The sequence below is a fragment of the Sceloporus occidentalis genome, unplaced genomic scaffold (assembly GCF_023333645.1).
Source record: "Sceloporus occidentalis isolate IW3139 unplaced genomic scaffold, rSceOcc1.0.p SCAF_20, whole genome shotgun sequence".
Lineage (NCBI taxonomy): Eukaryota > Metazoa > Chordata > Lepidosauria > Squamata > Phrynosomatidae > Sceloporus > Sceloporus occidentalis.
Window position 1 is genome coordinate 137,982 of NW_028317000.1, and position 19,746 is coordinate 157,727.

At 41.9% G+C, this 19,746-nt stretch overlaps 1 protein-coding gene across 3 annotated transcripts in view; it reads right to left on the reverse strand.

Annotated features, from left to right (window-relative positions):
* LOC149301685 (lethal(3)malignant brain tumor-like protein 4) overlaps nucleotides 1–19,746 on the reverse strand; it is a 74,983-nt gene that overhangs the window by 43,167 nt on the left and 12,070 nt on the right. For all 3 annotated transcript variants that reach the window (XM_089483705.1, XM_089483703.1, XM_089483704.1), the window contains 5 exons: nucleotides 12,946–13,034; nucleotides 8,177–8,281; nucleotides 7,697–7,832; nucleotides 3,597–3,688; nucleotides 881–1,032 (listed from right to left, as the gene is read on the reverse strand). In XM_089483705.1, coding sequence (XP_089339831.1) covers nucleotides 881–1,032; nucleotides 3,597–3,688; nucleotides 7,697–7,832; nucleotides 8,177–8,281; nucleotides 12,946–13,034 — 574 coding nt within the window. The remainder of the gene's footprint in view (nucleotides 1–880; nucleotides 1,033–3,596; nucleotides 3,689–7,696; nucleotides 7,833–8,176; nucleotides 8,282–12,945; nucleotides 13,035–19,746) is intronic.

Genomic DNA, 19,746 nt, shown 5'->3' on the forward strand with positions numbered 1-19,746 from the left:
ACCACTGCACTGGAATGGGATCCAAGAGAAGAAAGAAAATAAAACAAATACATTGGTACCTTTCTTGTTTTCCATTTTAAATACTTAACTGTGCCAACACAGGCAAGAAAAAATAAGATAAAGAACAGAATGTGTGGGATGGGTAGCCTATGAAGCCAGGCCAGCCAAAAGTACTATTGGACAAAGCTTGGGAATCACCAGTACTAAAAGATCTATTCTGTATTATATGATTAAGCCAATAATTATCACATTGTGGCACAGGCCCTGCTTAACAGAATGTGGAATACCTATTGCAGCAAAAAGTTCCAAGGATACAGAAAATCCTAAAGTAGGCAGTGCCCTCCTTTCCTCCTAGCAAAGGCATGACTAGAATGGACTGAATGTTCACTATATTTATTACTCTACTTACTTTCATATATGCTCTGGCTATTTGTCTATAGCAGAACCTACCATGTGAGCTTAAATTTGCAATGAAATATACAAATTTAACATTAGAATTTAAAATCATTTAAAATCATTTAAAAAGTTCATAAAACGTAATGACATCAGCGTAAGCATGCCTAGTTTACTGTTAATGCACAAACTGGTCTGTAGATGTATCTTGTATTGTTTTAATGATTTCCCATATTTTATTTATTATTATTATTAATTAAAAGTAAAGTTGCATGAATGTCACAAGTACTTATTATGTTTGGAATCATACTTTCAGAAAATTAAAAGGCAAATGATCTTACAGTAATATAAATTAAAAATGGCCTGGCTCAAAATGTCCCAATACCTACTCCAAAATTATTCTATACTGTACATATTCTTGGCAATATCCACTTCTACAGAGCAGCATTTTAGTTGGGTGTACATTAGAAGTATTTTTTTTCCTTACCAGTAATCATAGCTTTCACCCCAGTTATCAAAATGAACCAGTAGCCGATTATCTAACATGTCTGCAATGGTTGCAACACACATCAAGGATGGATTCTTTTTATCTACTGCCTCTAATTTCATTCCCACTCGAAAACCAGAAGGTGTAACTGGCTAAGGAACAGAAGAAAATTGAAAGAACAATGTCATTAGCCAGCTCCATTAATATTACTCTGTCTAATGGAAAATCTCACTTCGCCATCAAATCTCTGAGTTTATCATACACTCTTGAATTTAAAAAAACCTGCCTTATACCATGCCACCAAAAAGTCCCTCTATTTCAGCATTCTCTACTCTGCTAGTTCTACAGCATCTCAAATGGAAGAAATCTTTCCCAGCTCCTATACTTGAGATCCTTTTAACTAGACGTGCCAAAAAAAATTACCATTGAGCTAGGTTGCATTTAAATACTGCCTTCCTCCCATAAAATCCTTTATACCATTTATAGCAGTAGAACATGAATACTACCTTTTGTTGGGGAAAAAAATCAAAATGGCAACTTCTGCTGTGGTAAATTTCAGCTAAGTAAATATGGTGAACATCTGGCCTTCCAGACGTTTTAGACAACAATTCTTACAATTCCTTACTGTTGATCATGTTAGCTTGGGTTTCTCAGAACTGGAAGTTCAAAATACCTGATGGGACAAAAATCCTCCACCCTTCTCATGATCAGAAGATGATCACACAGGTATGCATCAAAAGACTCTTTGTTGGTTCAGAGTTTTCAAACTTTTCTGTGTACAAGTGACCATGCAGATACAGCTATATAATGTCCATTATGTAATGTAATGTATGGTCCAAATGTCCACATTATGGGCCACTGACTTAATGTATTTCATTACTGAGAACTGGCTCCTATATTCATGGAAAAGCTGAATTAGATCTTATTAGACATGTCTGGATGTCAATGTAAGAAAAAAATATTGTTAATAATCTATCCTCCCACTTTTCTCTTCCAGGAGAGAATGAAGAATACAAAAACTCTTCATCCCTTGCATATTTAGTATGATGTCTAAATTAGCGCTCTGGCTTGACTCTCTCCTAACAGGCCTGAGTGACAATCCAAGAAAAATCCCTGGTGTCTTAGGAAATGAACAAAACAAAGATATTGGAGCAAACATAACACTAAACAATGATTCCCAATCTTAGATCCCCAGATATTTTTGTACAGCTCACAGAATTCCGGACCATTGACATGTTGGCTGAGGGGTGAAGCAGACAGGACAAAAGGAGTGGCCAGAGGCTGTTCTGGCCCCGATCGCACCAGGATTGCAGCAACTGGATGTTATGGTCCCAAAGCTGGCTGCTGCCATGGTCCTGAACAGGCTGCCAGCAGGACTGGCTTTTTGCAGCTCCTTTTTAGGCTGGCTTCGGGCCACCTTAGGAGGCCTCGAAGCACCTTCTAGGTGGTTTGGGGGCATGCATCATTTGAACACCACACCCTCAAAGCACCCAGAAGGCACATTATTTGACCCATGTGTTTCAGGCCTGAGTCTTCTTTGCTAGTGAAGTCCAATGTCTGGGGACCAAAATTTAGGAATTATTTCTCTAAATAGGTATGGACGTCCCTGGCTTTTTAGCTGCTCCCACTAATAAGAAATACAAAGCAAGAGCAATTAAGCAATGTACACTAACATGCTATTTATAATATAGTAGAATTTGAAAGAATTTTCAATACGTTTAAAATATACAAATTTTTAGGCAAACCTTTATTTTGATGTTTTATTTAAGGGGCACCATTTTACTATGCCATTAGAATGAATGAAACTTGAGCATCCATGGATTTTTGTATCCATGGTGGGCCCTGGGACCAAACCCCAGTGGATACCAAGGGCCTACTGTACACTGAAATCAACAGGATTTGACAACCATTGCCACACACAGATTGGACAAGCAAGGCCATTTTATAGAGTGGAATAAGAAGTGAACCAGTGGCGCGTTCCGGACGAGCCCTATGGGGCGCTGTCGTTACGCACGAGGGGCGGCACTTCCTGACGCACCTTGCCCCTCACGCGTAACGACGTCAAAATGGCGGCGCCGCATACAGATGGACACCGCCATTTTGACGTCGTGCACCGGAAGTGGTGCCGCAAGTGCACGCCTCGTGCCTTGCGGCGCCTCTTCCAGGGTGCAGGAAGAAGCACCATTTTGGCGCTTCTTTGTTGCTGCGCCCGGGAACCGCGAGGTTTGGCTGCTGCAGTTCCCGGACGCAGCAACCAGCAGCGGCGCGAGACCACCCGTTTTGGGCGATCTGTAACGCACCTGTATCATTTAATATACCTGTTAGAGTTACAGATGGAGAAAGTGAATGTTCACATGAGCAAAAGCATACCTGAGGTATATGTAGCATATTGAGCTACATGTATAAATACATAAGCTAGCATTCTAATAAATGCTAACCTTTGGAGGCAAGCCACTGTAAGCAGGCTCAGATAATGAAGTTACTTCTATGTCTGTTTAGTTGGTTGCTAAGTGTACAAACCCAGGCAAGGAACTCTATATACCAAATGTAATTTAATGAACTGAACAGATTTCCTATTTTATATCTGATTTTATACTGCTTCTTAGACATTTTAGCTCATACACTAAGCATCTGAAAATTACATGCTGACTTATAAAGGGCTTGAACAAAATAGGATATAACTTAAAAGAAAAGAGAAGTCAGTACTCAATCTTACTGTGTTCAGGGCCTTGAAAAGAGTTTTTGGGGCAGCTTGAGCTTTGCAATTCTTCAGATATGAAGTCCAATTAAATTCCCCATCCTTGTAACCTGGAGGGCGGGGAGCATGGAAGAGTAAAACAAAGAAAGATGAGTAAATAAAATAATTGTTTTATACACTCTTACACTCAGGTTGGCTTTCAGAAACATAAATGATGTGGGAAGAATTTGAACTTTTCATGACAGCTGCCCTTATGAAATAAGTTGGGCTTATATGAGCTTCAGTTAGCATATCTCTCCCTTTCTCCAATATATTCAATAATAATTATTATTTTATTATTATTATTAACCTTTATTTATAAAGCGCTGTAAATTTACACAGTGCTGTACCTACAATCTTTTTAATTAGACGGTTCCCTGCCCTCAGGCTTACAATCTAAAAAGACATTACATAAAAGGATAAGGGAAAGGTGGTGGGGCTAGTAGGCTAATACATATAAAGCACATAGCAATACAGGAAATGGTTCGATAAAACAGGCATCAAAAGAACATCAAATAGCAAGCGACAATTATGCAATGCCTGGGAACGCTTCTCTGAACAGGATGGTCTTCAACTCTGTTTTGAAGCTGGTTAAAGAAGTGATGGCCCTTGCTCGCGGGGGGAAGAAGGTTCCAGGAGTGAGGGGCAGCAAGTGAAAAGGGGCAAATCTGAGATGGGGCAGAGGAAATCCTGGGCTGAGACAGCAGACCTTGACTACTAGAGCGGAGGGCAGTTATTGCATTTGATAGGAAACAATATCACAGGACAGAAAGGAAACAATATCACAGAACCTTCAACACTTTGCTTAAACCTCCCTCTCCTCCTGTCTCTTCATCATTCTCTCCTAATGATTTCACTAATTACTTCATCTCAAAGATTACCACCATTCGCTCTGAGATAGTCACTCCCCATTCTTCTTCTGCTCATAATCTTCTATTGCCCTCGCCTAAAAAAAATTCTGTTTCCACCTGCTTCTTTGGATGAACTCTCTACACTTCTGAACTCTTCCAAACCTGCAACCTGCTCTCTTGACCCAATTCCTACTCATCTTCTAATTTCCATAGCTCCCTCTTTTCTGCCCTCGCTTCTCCATATCTTCAATCTCTCTCTCTCTACAGGCTCCTTCCCTTCGGACTTCAAACATGCTCTCATTTCCCTAATTCTGAAAAAACCTTCTCTTGACCCCTCCTCTTTGTCTAGCTATCGTCCGATTTCTCTTCTTCCCTTTCTTTCTAAGGTTTTGAAACGGGTTGTTTATTCTCGCTGTCTTGAGTTTCTTGAAGCCAACTCCATCCTCGATCCCTTTCAGTCTTGTTTCCGCCCACGGCATTCCACAGAGATAGCTCTCACTAAGATCTCGAATGACCTTTTACGGGCCAAGGCTAATGGCCTTTACTCTGTTCTCATCCTTCTTGATCTGTCTGCTGCCTTTGACACAGTTGATCACTGTCTTCTAGTTGATATACTTTCTGACCTTGGGTTCTCAGACTCTGTTCTCGACTGGTTTAGATCTTACTTGTCAGGCAGATCTTTTGCAGTGGTCACAGGTGGTCAGACTTCGTCCTCTGTTCCCTTATCTGTTGGAGTGCCCCAGGGCTCTGTTCTGGGTCCCCTTCTGTTTTCTCTCTACACACTGTCCTTAGGTAAACTCATTAGCTCTTTTGGTTTTTCCTGTCATCTGTACGCCGATGACACCCAGTTGTATCTTTCCACCCCTGACCTTTCTCCAAGGCTTGAACACCAAGTTTCGTCTTGTCTCACAGCTGTCTCGCAGTGGATGCGCCATTGGCGTTTGAAGCTCAACATGTCCCTGGGAAAGCTATTGATGCCTTAATTGATGACTTGTATCTGTGGAACCTCTCCCAGTCATAAATCTCTCTCAGGGTGTGAAGGATTCTTTGTCCTGCTAGCCAGTGTTCTGCTTACGTGACCCATCCGATTACAGATCATGGCCACAGATGGGCATTTCCCATAATGCCTTTCCAATTGAGTCCTACAGATACATAATTTTATTTAATACATACATATATTGCTAACACACCCTAAGATTTATATTTATATATGATATATATATATATATATATATATATATGGCTATGTTCACTACTAGATAGGATCAGCAGCTTTTGACAGTCTGCCACTCCTAAGATGCCGCATTCAAACATTCCAACACATCATACAACAAAGTAAAGGTTGTATGTACATATCATCAATGTGCATGTAACTAATTACTAACTTAAATGACTTAATCTAAACTCTTTAACTCATCATGAAAGAACCCCGAATGAATATGTGAATGAAGGGGATTTCTGACAGGCTGGACTTCCTCTTTCTCACCTCTGTCCTTTAACTTCTGTCCAGCATTCAGCTGCACGCATTATCACATCCGCCCACCGCTCTGACCATATCTCTCCTTTGTTGGCATCCCTTCACTGGCTCCCCCTCCCTTTCCATATTCAGTATAAGCTCCTGCTGTCGACGTTTAAAGCCCTCCATGGGCTGGCCCCTCCTTATTTATCCCAGATTCGCCCCCTTTCACTTGCTGCCCCTCACTCCTGGAACGTTCTTCCCCCACGAGACACAAGGGCCATCACTTCTTTAACCAGCTTCAAAATGAAGTTGAAGACCATCCTGTTCAGAGAAGCATTCCCAGGCAGTGTGTGATTATCATTTGCTATTTGATGTTCTTTTTGTTGCCTGTTTTATTGAACCGTTTCCTGTATTACTATGTATTTTATATATATTATCCTATTATTTCTTAGATTGTATGCCATAGGCAGGCTTACTCTTATATATTTATTGTTTTATGTACAGCACTGCGCAAATCTACAGCGCTATATAAATAATAATAATAATGGGCATCTGCTAAAATTTCTAATTTCTTTAAAGTATGAACTTGGTAAATTAACCCTTAAGATAAATTTCAGTGATATCATGTATTTACAGCAGCTGTGAGTAACAGCCGAATTCGGGATATTGCATCAGCACTGAACTACCATACAACTTCCAATTGCTACTTTCCATGCTGCATGTATAGTGAAAGAAAGACGTTTAGCCATCTCACACTCTAAGACTGCATCCACACTGCAGAAATAATCCAGGTCAACACCACTTTAACTGCCATGGTTCAGTGCTATAGAATTCTGGGATTTGTAGTTGTAGCACCAGAGTTCTATGACAGAGAGAGCTAAATATCTCATAAAACTACAAATCCCAGAATTACATAGCATTGAGCCATGGTAGTTACATGTGGTGTCAACTTGGATTATTTCCGCAGTGCAGATGCTGCCTAAGGACTATACTTATATTTTAACATGAAACTGTTTCCATTTGTGTGTTCCGTTTTGGTATTTTTCCCAATTATTTTAAATAATTTGGAACAATTTGGGAGAAAGGCAGGATATAAATCAAATAAATAACTAAACAAACAATTCAAGATCAATTTATTAATATGAAGACCAACTGAATAGCAATTGGAGACACAAACTTTCTTGATACTTGTTCACTGTCACTCAGATCCTACATGGCTTCAATATAATCTAAATATCCACCAGCAGAGTTAATTTATGCAATCCCATACTGAATACCAACACGTATACAGAGCAATGGTCAAAGTGCATGACTGGCAACCCAAAGTGCAATTCCAATGTGCAATGTATGAATGCACTGTACAGTCACATGCTAAGCTGCAAATGCACCTAAGGAAGTAGACTGAAGTCTACAAAAGCTCATGCTGCTAACTTCTTTCTTTCTGTTAGTCCCAAAGGTGCTACAAGATCTCTTTATGTACTGATTCTACAGACTAACACAGCTATAGCTTTGAATTCTTATTAATATGAAATTTTCTAAAAGGTGCATTTCATTAAGGAAGGCAGTTGCCTGGTTCAGATACAATACTGTTTTTCAGTTTAGTACTACAAAAGTATTTTAAGTATTTTTAAATATAGGAATGAACATTGGCAAGTCCTTACGTTTGGAAACTCCCTACTCCCCTTTACTCTTGTGGTATGGTCATGATGAGGAAACTAGAATCTTGTATCTTGCAAAGATGATGATTAGATAGACAGACAGACAGATACCTTTAGGAGGGAGCAGCTTGTGGCCTGTTTTTTCACACCAGCCAACAGGGTGAATGTCTGGAGAGTCAGCATTAACCCAGAAATCATAGCACTCAGAATAACCATCAAAATGTAATCTCATTCTGTAACCCTGCACCTGTAAACATGAGGGAACTTAATGTTATTCCTTTTGAAAGCCATCAACCTTGGAAAAACAAACACTACATCTAAAAATATTCTCATTTTGGGCTTATTCCTCTTCAGCTTGTGATAACCATTAATATTAGATATTATAGGTTTAAAGGAAACACATATCTGTCCACCACTAGCTAGTCAGATGGCTTTTTAATTAATTAATTCAATTAAATAAAAAAGAAGTATTATCTTTAGACATTTATTAAACTCACATTGACTTAGGCATGCTTTCTATTTCCATTCTATTTATTTTTCTCTCTACCTCAGGAAATGTGTGTCAGTTCAATTATAAAGATATGCAAATACCTCAGCAACAGAAAGGACACAAAATAAAGATGGATGTTCAGGATCTAGGCCCTCTAGTTTCATTCCAACTCTAAATCCATTTTTGTTTTGTGGAAATGATTGAGACTACAGCAAAAAAGAATGGAAGAGAAATTTTATTTTAATTCCAACAAAAATGCCTTGATGCAATATCAAAAGATGCAAGTAAAGCAACAAGTAAAAGACATATTGTTATCAAATGGATTCCTTTTTCATAACACCACTTTAGATTTATTATTTTTACTTGCTTTGTACTGAATAATAATGCTCAACAGAAAAAAAACCCCAAAAACAAACTTCATTTATATACCGCTTCATACCGCCTAAGCAGTGTCTAAGCGGTTTACAACTATAAGCTAATTTGCCCCCAACAATCTGGGTACTCATTTTAGCGACCTCAGGAGGATGCAAGCCTGAGTCAAGCTTGAGCCCTTTTGCTGGTCTTGAACTTGCAAACTTGTGGTTTTGAGTGAGTGGCTGCAGTACAGGCATTTAACCACTGCACCACCAGGGCTTCTATAAATGAATAATTATAAAGAACTGGCATATCTATAAATATCTATAAAGAAAAAAGAACTGGCATATCTATAAATGAATAATATTCAAAACATGTTTCAAAAACAGAAGCTCAGGTCTGATATCACAGCTTAATTTGGCTTAATTACGGCTTGGCTCTCCAGCTATTTCCAACTTCTAGCACAAAAGCTGCAAACCATTATTTGACTACTCTGCAGTTGAAATCGCAAACCATAAACTTTGAATTCTAAACTATGGTGAGCACAAATCATAACTTAGTATTATGTTCATGTACCTACCATGTACAGTCAGTTCTTCCTTCTGCGGACTTGCCATCCACAGATTGGAACATCTGCAGATGGCCCCACCTCGTTCTCCTCAATCATGGCACACACCATGCCAAAACAGCTGTGTGCAAATCACACCCTCATTGAGGGGAATGGGACTTGAGTTTCTACGGAATTTGTTATCCATAGGTTCTGGACCCCCACACAGATACAAAGGACCGACTGACTGTACATCTTACTTTTGTAAAAGCCAGCCCAAGAAAGAAGCTACATAAAAGAACTAAATAAGGTCCAACAGTAAAGCCCCATATCAAGCAAAGTAAGTAATTCAAGTGTTAAAATAAAGGTCACTGTGGCAATGTCAACCAGTAATTTTTATCAGTTTCATTTAAGGAACTGACCTATATAGACAAAACTGGACCAAATTTACACTTGTCAGTCAAAAAATCCATGTTGAACAACTTCAAAATGTCTCATTATTACCATTTTCCAGCAGCAGATAGTTTGTGTACTATTCTCATGATCTTTGGGATTCAACTTTGTGCATATGTTTAGACATACTGGTTGACTACTACATGTACCTATCACTTGCAATTACTTTTTAGTAAGATAATCTTTAGCATGCTAAAAATCAAGAATTCAATTAATGTCAGCACAACACCAATTAACAAAGCTAAAAGTAGTTTTACACAGTTGCTGGCTAAGATATATTGGCTCAGAAAAAAATCCATACACTAACACACTAATTACAGCAGGATTTGAGAGACAAAATGAAATACAAGGATGAACTTTCACTGATGGCTGATTCACATATTTCCCTTTTAACAAGGGACCATGTACAATTAAGCCCTCCTGTACCTACACTGACTCCCTTCCTTGGCAGATATTACAGTGACTGCTGGAGCACTTGCTTTTTAGAAGACCAAGCATGGTACAGTGTTTTGAGCGTTGGACTACAACTCTAGAGACAAGGGTCTGAATCCCTGCTTAGCCACAAAAGACTCCTGAGTGATCCTGGGCAAGTCACATTCCCTCAGTCTCAGAAGAAGGCAAAGGCAAATCCCTCCAAACAAATCTTGCCAAGAAAACCCGTGATAGGTTTGACTTAGGATTGTCCTAACTTGGAAATGACTTGAAGGCATGCAACAACAACCATGCTCTTTTCTTGCATATCACATGCTTCCAAGCGAAAACCTGGTGCCAGTTGCCACTCATTTTTCTCCATGATAGCCTATGAAAATGCAGTTTAAGTGTCTCTACAAATTAGAATTCAAATCAAGATCAAACTGGTTTTCAGTGTCTACATGGGAATATTTAAACCAGTTTTCTTATTTTGATATTACAAGAAACTGGTTTAATAAGCCTGAAGCCTCCTAGAAAAGGAGGAGGAAGACAGAGAGGAATGGACATAATGTTCAATGGAGGGTGATTTGTTTCTACTTTCCCACATTCTCCTCTCAAATACTTTTCTACCATCTTTCCCCCACTACAATTCCCCACTCAGTCTTCCAACAATCTCATCTCTACCTTCCCATTTGATATCTCCAACTAAACAGCCAAGCCTCCTCTTCTATATTTTTTCCACTCAGCTGCCCTTCACAACATTCTGAGGATCGTGACTGGCTCATTAAACATATGCTAAGAGGCCCTCTGCCCTGCTATCAATTTCAGAAGAAACACTCAAGCGCCAGATATGAGAATAATCTCTCATATTTGTTGAATTAATGATCTTACCTCTCAGCAAGGTCAACATGACAGTACCTAAATAATCATAGGAAAAGGATGAGGTTTGCTGGATCTATCTTCTTTACATTTATCTGAGTCAGCATTGCTGGTAACTCAGACTTAGGCCTGAAACAGACGGGCAGGAAAAAGTGGCTTCTGGCCGCTTCGGGGGGGGGGGGGGATGCACATGACACACACCCCAAAAGCTGCTGGAAGCCATGTGGGGAGCATGCCAAGAGTGCTTTGAAGAGCCAGCACAAAGAGGAGGCTGCCCAGTGCTGAAGCGGCCAAAAGCCATTCCAAGCTGCCAATCTATATGAGCCCTCAGTGGATATGGTGAAGCAGTCCAACATTAATGAAGCCACATTTTTTTCCATAACAGAGCTCTTACTGGAGTCCCTAGGTTTATACTATAGTCACCATAACAATGGCGGTATCCAGACCGGCGCAAAGCGCTGGCCTGGATACGTACTAGGGTTGCCTCGGGGCGTCCTTTCCAGATGCCCCGCAACCCTAGTACGTTGTAATGGTGGCCCCCTTTCTACATGGGTGCCGCCATTACGACATCACGGCTGTGCCGCAGCCAAACGGCACAGCGCAGACATGATGTCCCGGCGCCGCTGGAGGGCGCTTGTGGCGCCCTTTCAGCGGCGCCAGAAGGAGCTCCGTTTTGGAGCTCCTTCGGCCGCGCATATCGCTGGCACGGCATTTAAACAGCCAAACCAGCGATACAGAGAGAAAGGGGCTGAGTGGCCCCTTTCTCCCTTTCCCTGCCGCTGTCGGGGTGTCCTTGGGGCATGAAGCCCCAAGGACACCCCTTTCCAGGCCGCGAGGAAGCGGCATTTTGCCGCTTCCCCAAGGCCAGGAAAAGCGGCGGATCAGAGCCTCCAGGGTTGCCGCTGTGGCAGCTGAGGCCCCAAATCCGTTGGGGACAGGGGCGGGTGCAGGCCGCCCCAAAGGGGCAGTCTGTATCCCGCCCATATTTGGCTGTTGTTCTACACACACACACACACACACACACACACACACACTCTAATTGTTACTTCCAAACAGAATAGATCAACTGAATTAATGGAAATTTGGTGAGCCAACATTTAATAAAGATGAGTGCCATTGGTTCAATAAGTTTATTCCAGACTTTAGAATGTTCCTTTTTAAAAAGCAGCTAGTCACTTTACTCATTATTCTGTTTACCCAATATGTCATTTACTTCTTACTGTTACTGCAGTTCATAAATGTAAAAGTAAGAAGTTATTGTTATTATTAAGCCATTGAAAAATCCCCCCCAAAAAAGCTCTCTGGTTCCATGTGACCAGACTTTCAGAAAAAGATGTGATTCCCAACCTTTTCTGGGCTACCACCCCTTTCCTCTTGGGCAACAATCCTAGTGTCCCTGCAACATATATTTCTTGATATTAGGTCTACTGTTCTATTGCAGAATCAACCAATCTAGGTCACTGCCTTGCTTTGCACCTAGTCACCCTGGGAGTAGAAAGCAGTTGGCTCCTTATATTTGTGTGTGTGCCAATACTTGGACTGAAGGGCCTCCTGCCATACCCTTTTTTCTCACTGTCCCCCTAGATCTTTCCACCACCCACATAGGGGCACTACCACCTACTTTGGGAATCACTATTATAAAACATCATTTTCTCCCACCTTAGTAGGGATGGTAGTCCAAGGCATTAAGAAAATGCCAGGCTGGTTGTACAAAGAGACATTTCTAGTCAGTGTGGACAAATTTAACTCAAAATAAAAACAGTGATAAATTTTGCAAATGTATTTTTTTAAAATTTACCACTAACCTGAGTCTATAGTGTAGTTCATATTGGCAATATGCTCCCAATAGGACTCCCCAGTTCCCCCTGCCCTCCTCTCTCTCTCTCATTCTCTGTTGCTGGATGTGGCCCTCCCCTCCCCCTGTTCCTTAGACTGAGTCAGCACATATATCTCATAAAAAAGTTACTGACAGTAGCTCTGATCCTATTACTAATTCTAATTGTGGTTGTTTTTTTTGGGGGGGGGGTGAGTTATACAATTCCAGCTCATTACTGCAAAAATGACTAGCTATCAACGTAACATATTAAAAGTAACATGTTTACTTGTCAGCTCTAGTCTACTTTTGCTGGGACTAACATTGAATTTAGGCCACAAGTGCCAGGATGTCGAAATGTAGTTACAAATTCATATGATCAAAATAAAGAAAGCTTCTAAAAGGATGCCAACCTCTTTGAAAAGTTTTGTTGGAGCAGCTGGCATTCGTTTTTCTTCTAGGTATGACATCCAGTTCCATACACACTTCTTTCCAGGAAAAACTGAGAAATCAAAGACAAAATGGAAAAAAAAATGTTTTGGAGGGTAAAAAGGGTGACTATTGTGGTAGAAAGCATTAGTTATCCCTAGCCAATCTTCCTTTTATGACATGGGTGGATGGCTATCTGGATTGCAGCTTTCAAGAACTATTAAATAATTCTTATGCCACTTGTTAGGAAACTAAATCAACAATCAAAATTTAATAATAATAATAATAATAATAATATAATTATTTATATATCCCGCCTCTCCCTACGGATCGAGGTGGGAGAACAGCACATATATAAAGTTACACATAGTTAAAATACATTCTCATTATACAAAGCAAAATTTAAAAACACAGTAAAATACCTGTACATGTGCAATATCAAAATCTGATTCCTCATCAAGTTCCGAGTAGAGTATCATCTTAAGCTGTTAAAGCAGGTCTGGGGGGTAGGCTTGCCGGAAGAGATCCATCTTGATTGCCTTCTTAAAGGCATCTAAGGTGGTAATAAGACGGATCTCCTCCGGCAAGCCATTCCATAATTTGGGAGCCATCACAGTGAATGCCCTATGGAAAGTAGATCTTAATCTAGTCTTCGGGCAGTCCAATAGGTTCTTCCCTGTAGTTCTGAGAGTGCGGGGCGGATTGTGTAGGGAGAGGCGTTCCTTCAAGTAACTCGAGCCCAAGCCATGTAGGGCTTTAAAGGTAATGACCAACACTTTGTACTGAGCCCGGAAACTAATCGGCAGCCAGTGAAGAGATCTTAAGACTGGTGTTATATGGTCAGTCCTAGGTGTACCGGTGACCAGTCTAGCTGCTGCATTTTGTACTAATTGAAGTTTCCAAACTTGATACAAAGGTAGCCCCACGTAGAGTGCATTACAGAAGTCTAAACAAGAGATTACCAGTGCATGCACCACTGCTTCAAGGTCCTTTTGGTCCAGGTAGGGACACAGTTGGCGTATCAACCAAAGTTGGTACCAGGCACTTCTGGCCATCACATCTACTTGAAATGATAATTGTAGTGATGGATCCAGAAGAACCCCCAGACTGCGGACTTTGTCCTTTAGGGGAAGTATGACCCCATCTAGGAGTGGTTGACAAATCTCCATACCTGGACTTGGGGAACCTATCGCGAGTATCTCCGTATTCTCTGGATTCAGCCTGAGTTTGTTTTTCTCATCCAGCCCAATACTGACTCAAGGCAGGCGTCCAGAGGAGAGATGCCTTCCTTAGTCACTGCAGCAGTCGGAGACATAGAGAAATAAATTTGGGTGTCATCAGCGTACTGATAACACCGCGCCCCATGTCTTCAGATGATCTCTCCCAGCGGTTTCATGTAAATGTTAAACAGCATAGGGGACAAGATGGCGCCCTGAGGGACGCCAGATGTCAGCTCTCTTTTAGAAGAGCATGAGTCCCCCAGCAAAATAATGCATACAATACAATACTACAAATACGACACACAACAGCAACACAAAACATAAAACACAATTCAGGAAATATCTTGTTTATGTATGTCCTTCTTACTTTTAATTACAATATTAGAAAATGTAGACATAGATGCACCAGATTACAAACAGAAAAAGACATAAAATCTAAATAGGTGCTTTAAAGAAACAAAATATCCAATGCTGATGGCTAATTTGTAATATGTGCTCATTACTAAGACAAAAAATGGTGAACATCTTTCAACAGAGCTCCCATTGTTACTTATATGTTATTCAGACTTTCTAGACCACTTAAATGTGATTTTAATGTTTTCTTTATGGCTGAAAATGTTGCACTGCAGCAAGAGAACCTGACTGTCCCTTGCTGCACAGTGACTGTGGAAAACAATGCATTGTATTAGTCCTGTAATGAATATAGGATAGGGAAAATTAGGCCCATTACAAATGGGCACTTTAGTACGCGCTCCGCGTGTGCTAGGGTTAAAAAGGGGCATCCTTTCCGGACGCCCCCAACCCTAGGACGCGTGGAGCACGCACAAAATGGCGGCGGCCGTTCCACACGGCCGCCGCCATGAGGACGTCACGACCGCGCCGCCTCTATACGGGGCGGCGCGGACGTGACGTCCTCGCTCCACGCCAGGGCGCTTAGTGTGCCCTTAGCGCGGAGCAGGAAGGAGCTCCATTTCGGAGCTCCTTCCTGGTTTGGTCCGTTGGGCGCAGCCTTCACACGGCTGTGCCCAGCGGACCAAAGGAGAAAGGGGCCAAGCGGCCCCTTTCTCCTCCTCCCCACCACCGCGGAGTGCCCTTGGGGCTTGAAGCCCCAGGGACACCCCTTTTCAGGCTGCGGGGAAGCGGCGTTTTGCCACTTCCCCGCAGCCTGAAAAGCAGCGGATCGGAGCCTCAGCGGCTGCCGTTCTAGCCGCTGATGCCCCGATACACCGGGGAAAGGGGTGGGTGCAGCCCGCCCCAAATGGGCGGTCTGTAACCCGCCATAGTCTTGAATTTGGGGAATGGCACTATCTTTCCATGGTTGTAGGACTGCATGCTCCTGTGAGGCAAGAGGCTATGCTGACAGTAGCATGGCTGCTGATAGAATCTCCCACATCAGAAAGGATATTGCCCAGGAACCAGATCAAATGTGCTAAACAACTGAGCAGCAACAGTAGTGGCGAAGGATCTCTCAGAAACATTGACAGTGGCATTTTAGCTAACCCTTGTTAGCACTGCGCAGGGGGAGGCACTAGTAAACTACTTCTGAAAGTCTTTTACCATGAAACTTCTACAGTGAGACAAAATGAAACATGAGCTAGTGCCAGAAGATGGAGACTCCCAGGTTGGAAGACACTCAACCAGCTACTGGAGAAGTTGTATGAGTAGTGAGGTGTGCAATGAATGATGCAACTGGACTCAAGCCAAAAAGGAAATTCTGCTGCTGATAGGCTCAAAGGCAAAATAAAAGTTCCAAGCTGTGCCACACATGTAATGTGGAATCTAGAATGTGAGAAGCAAGAATTAGGAGAAGCTAGACTTTGTAAAACAAGAAATGGGACATTTAAATGTTGCAATACTTGAGGTGAGTGAGCTAAAGTGGACAGGAATGGGGCATTTTCAATCAGATAATTATCTAGTGTTTTATTCAAGAAATGGAACTCTAAGAAGATGGAGTGGCATTAATAATGAAGATGTAATAGAGTATAATGTAAAGTCTGACTGGACAATATCAATACGACTTCTGAGAAAACCCATCACTATAACAATAATCCAAGTTTATGCTCGAACTACAGAGTCAAAAGAGGAAGAAATTGAAGGGTTCTATGGAGAAAACTGATCACACACCAAAACAGGCCATGTTGATAATCATAGGTGATTTTTGGAATACCAAAGTAGGAAACACAGCAGAACCAACCAAAGTCATTTCTTGACCCTAGATTTTGACCTATGATCAAGAAATGAAGCAGTAGGCATACATTTACAGTAAAGTCTCAATTATCCAACGTAAACGGACCGAATGATTGTCAGATGACCAAAAATGTCGGATAATCCAATGATAATCCTGATCTTTTTTGCCCTGAGTGCCCTCTCCCCCCTCTGTTAGTAGCTGGTGATTTGGCACAAGTTATTTTATTGTTTAACTGTACTGTTTTAAAATTTGCATTGTATGTTTGATATTTATTGTTGTTAACCGCCCTGATGTTTCGAAGGGCGGTATATAAATAAAGTTTTTATTATTTATTTATTATAGCGCACGTGCACATGCACGCGCACCGCCATTGGGACAATGGCTCCCTTGGGGCTGAGGGAGTCTAAGCCTCGCCTCAGTGCGGCTTGGACTCCTTCAGTCCCAAGGGAGTCCTGGTTTCCCTCAGCTCGAAGGGAGCTCCGCGGAGGTCCCTTCCAGCCAAGGGAAAGCAAGCCGCCGGGGAGGGGCCAAGGCCAGAGACCCTTCCTCGGCGGCCTGGTTTCCCTCAGCTCAAAGGGAGCTCTGCAGAGATCCCTTCCCTCCCAAGGAAGTCCTCGGGCTCCCTTGGGAGGAAAGGCAAGCCGCGGAGGACAAGCTTGGGCCGAGGACGCAGCCTCTTCGAGGAGGCTGCGTCCTCAGCCCTATACTGGCCTCCGTGGCCGTGGAGGACAAGCCTGGGCCGAGGATGCAGCCTCTTCGAGGAGGCTGTGTCCTCGGCCCTATCCTGTCCTCCTCTTCCCAGACTTCTTCGGAGTCCTTTGAGGGGAAGGGAAGGGAGGCAGGGCAGGAGAGGACTCAGCAGCTGCGGAGGAAGGTAAATAGGGAATGAGGGAGGAAGGAAGGGAGAAAGAGGGAGGGAGGAGGGGAGGCGAGGGGCGTCGGATAATATGGAGTGTTCGTTAAACGAAGGTCAGTTAACCGAGACTCTACTGTATTGTATTTAACTAAAAGCCATTACACAGCTGATAAAAGAATACATACATACATTTATACATACACATTCTTAGAAATAATAATTTGTTTTATTTATATACCGCTATTCCAAAGATCATAGCGGTGAACAGCAAGTAAACTAATTAGCAAGTGAGCTAATTTTAAAATTACATACAAAGAAAAGGTCAAACTAATGAAGCCCCTGCACAGTATCTAGCAATAGCTTTCAGAGAGATAGCACAAATACTTTTAGAAGCCTTAGCAGATTACAACATATTGTCAGATTGTGACATATAGGTCACAATCTGACAATGGTCAACATATTTTCCCAAAAAGAGATCTCACTCAAAATCTGTCCCAGGAATCTCTCCCTGTGATTTTGGTATACCACAGACGTTAAGCATTATGTTACTTGGACTGTTTCAATGTGTGCCAAAAATGACACTGACAGAGTCTGGAAATGTAATTCAGTCAATGCAGTTCTCAGAGGGGCAAAAGAAAATGTTTATAAATACTGAGCTCTTACATGACTTGCTTTCAACAAGTGGTACCAATGCGAAAAAATTAGAAGATTTAACTAAGGTTAAATCCTGATTATTATTCAACTTGAAAATCCCATTACTCAGCTTGCTTTTAACTATAGGTATAAAAAATCTTGTGAAAGGGTTTTGGGTGTTAATAAAGCTTGACAAAACTTAGGTCAGCAACCTTTCTTCACTGTTCACACAAAAACATCTTTCAGGAGGTTCAGCAATGTCTTTAGTTAACTCCACTCTTTCCTCGACTCTTGACATCTTTGTACCTGTCTCTGGAATGCACTTCTTCCTCTACGACTAGGCCTCAGCCCTGGCTTACCCCCATCATTAAGTTTCTCTGGTCCTGCTCTAGAGCGGCCAAACGTCTTTCATTACAAATTTGTTCTTTCTTCTTTCTCATGCACCCTGTCTATGGCAAAACAGAATTATTACAAATCATTGATCTCCGCCAATGAGAGGCACCCACATTTGTTCTCCACCTTCAACACTTTGCTTAAACCTCCTTCTCCTCCTGTCTCTTCATCATTCTCTCCTAATGATTTCACTAATTACTTCATCTCAAAGATTACCACCATTCGCTCTGAGATAGTCACTCCCCATTCTTCTTCTGCTCATAATCTTCTATTGCCCTCGCCTAAAAAAAATTCTGTGTTTCCTCCTGCTTCTTTGGATGAACTCTCTACACTTCTGAACTCTTCCAAACCTGCAACCTGTTCTCTTGATCCAATTCCTACTCGTCTTCTAATTTCCATAGCTCCCTCTTTTCTGCCCTCGCTTCTCCATATCTTCAATCTCTCTCTTTCTACAGGCTCCTTCCCTTCGGACTTCAAACATGCTCTCATTTTCCCAATTCTGAAAAAACCTTCTCTTGACCCCTCCTCTTTGTCTAGCTATCGTCCGATTTCTCTTCTTCCCTTTCTTTCTAAGGTTTTAGAACAGGTTGTTTATTCTCGCTGTCTTGAGTTTCTTGAAGCCAACTCCATCCTCGATCCCTTTCAGTCTGGTTTCCGCCCAAGGCATTCCACAGAGACAGCTCTCACTAAGATCTCGAATGACCTTTTACGGGCCAATGCTAATGGCCTTTATTCTGTTCTCATCCTTCTTGATCTGTCTGCTGCCTTTGACAACGTTGATCACTGTCTTCTAGTTGATATACTCTCTGACCTTGAGTTCTCAGACTCTGTTCTCGACTGGTTTAGATCTTACTTGTCAGGCAGATCTTTTGCAGTGGTCACAGGTGGTCAGACTTCGTCCTCTGTTCCCTTATCTGTTGGAGTTCCCCAGGGCTCTGTTCTGGGTCCCCTTCTGTTTTCTCTCTACACACTGTCCTTAGGTAAACTCATTAGCTCTTTTGGTTTTTCCTACCATCTGTACGCCGATGACACCCAGTTGTATTTTTCCACCCCCAACTTTTCTCCAAGGCTTGAACACCAAGTTTGGTCTTGTCTCACAGCTATCTCGCAGTGGATGTGCCATTGGTGTTTGAAGCTCAACATGTCCAAGACGGAGCTTCTTGTCTTTCCTCCTAAGTCCACCCTTCAACACTCCTTTTCTTTCTCTGTGGACAACTTTTCTATTCAACCAGTCCAGAAAGCTTGCAGTCTTGGTTTTATCTTTGAATCTTCACTGTCGTGTATCCCGCAGATCCAGACCACAGCCAAGGCTTGTAGATTCTTTTTATACAATATTGCCAAAATCCGACCATATCTCTCTGCCTCTACTGCCAAGATTCTGGTCCATGCCTTAGTGATCTCACGACTTGATTTCTGTAACATCCTCCTGGCTGGGCTTCCTCTTTCTCACCTCCATCCTTTAATTTCTGTCCAGCATTCAGTTGCATGGATTATC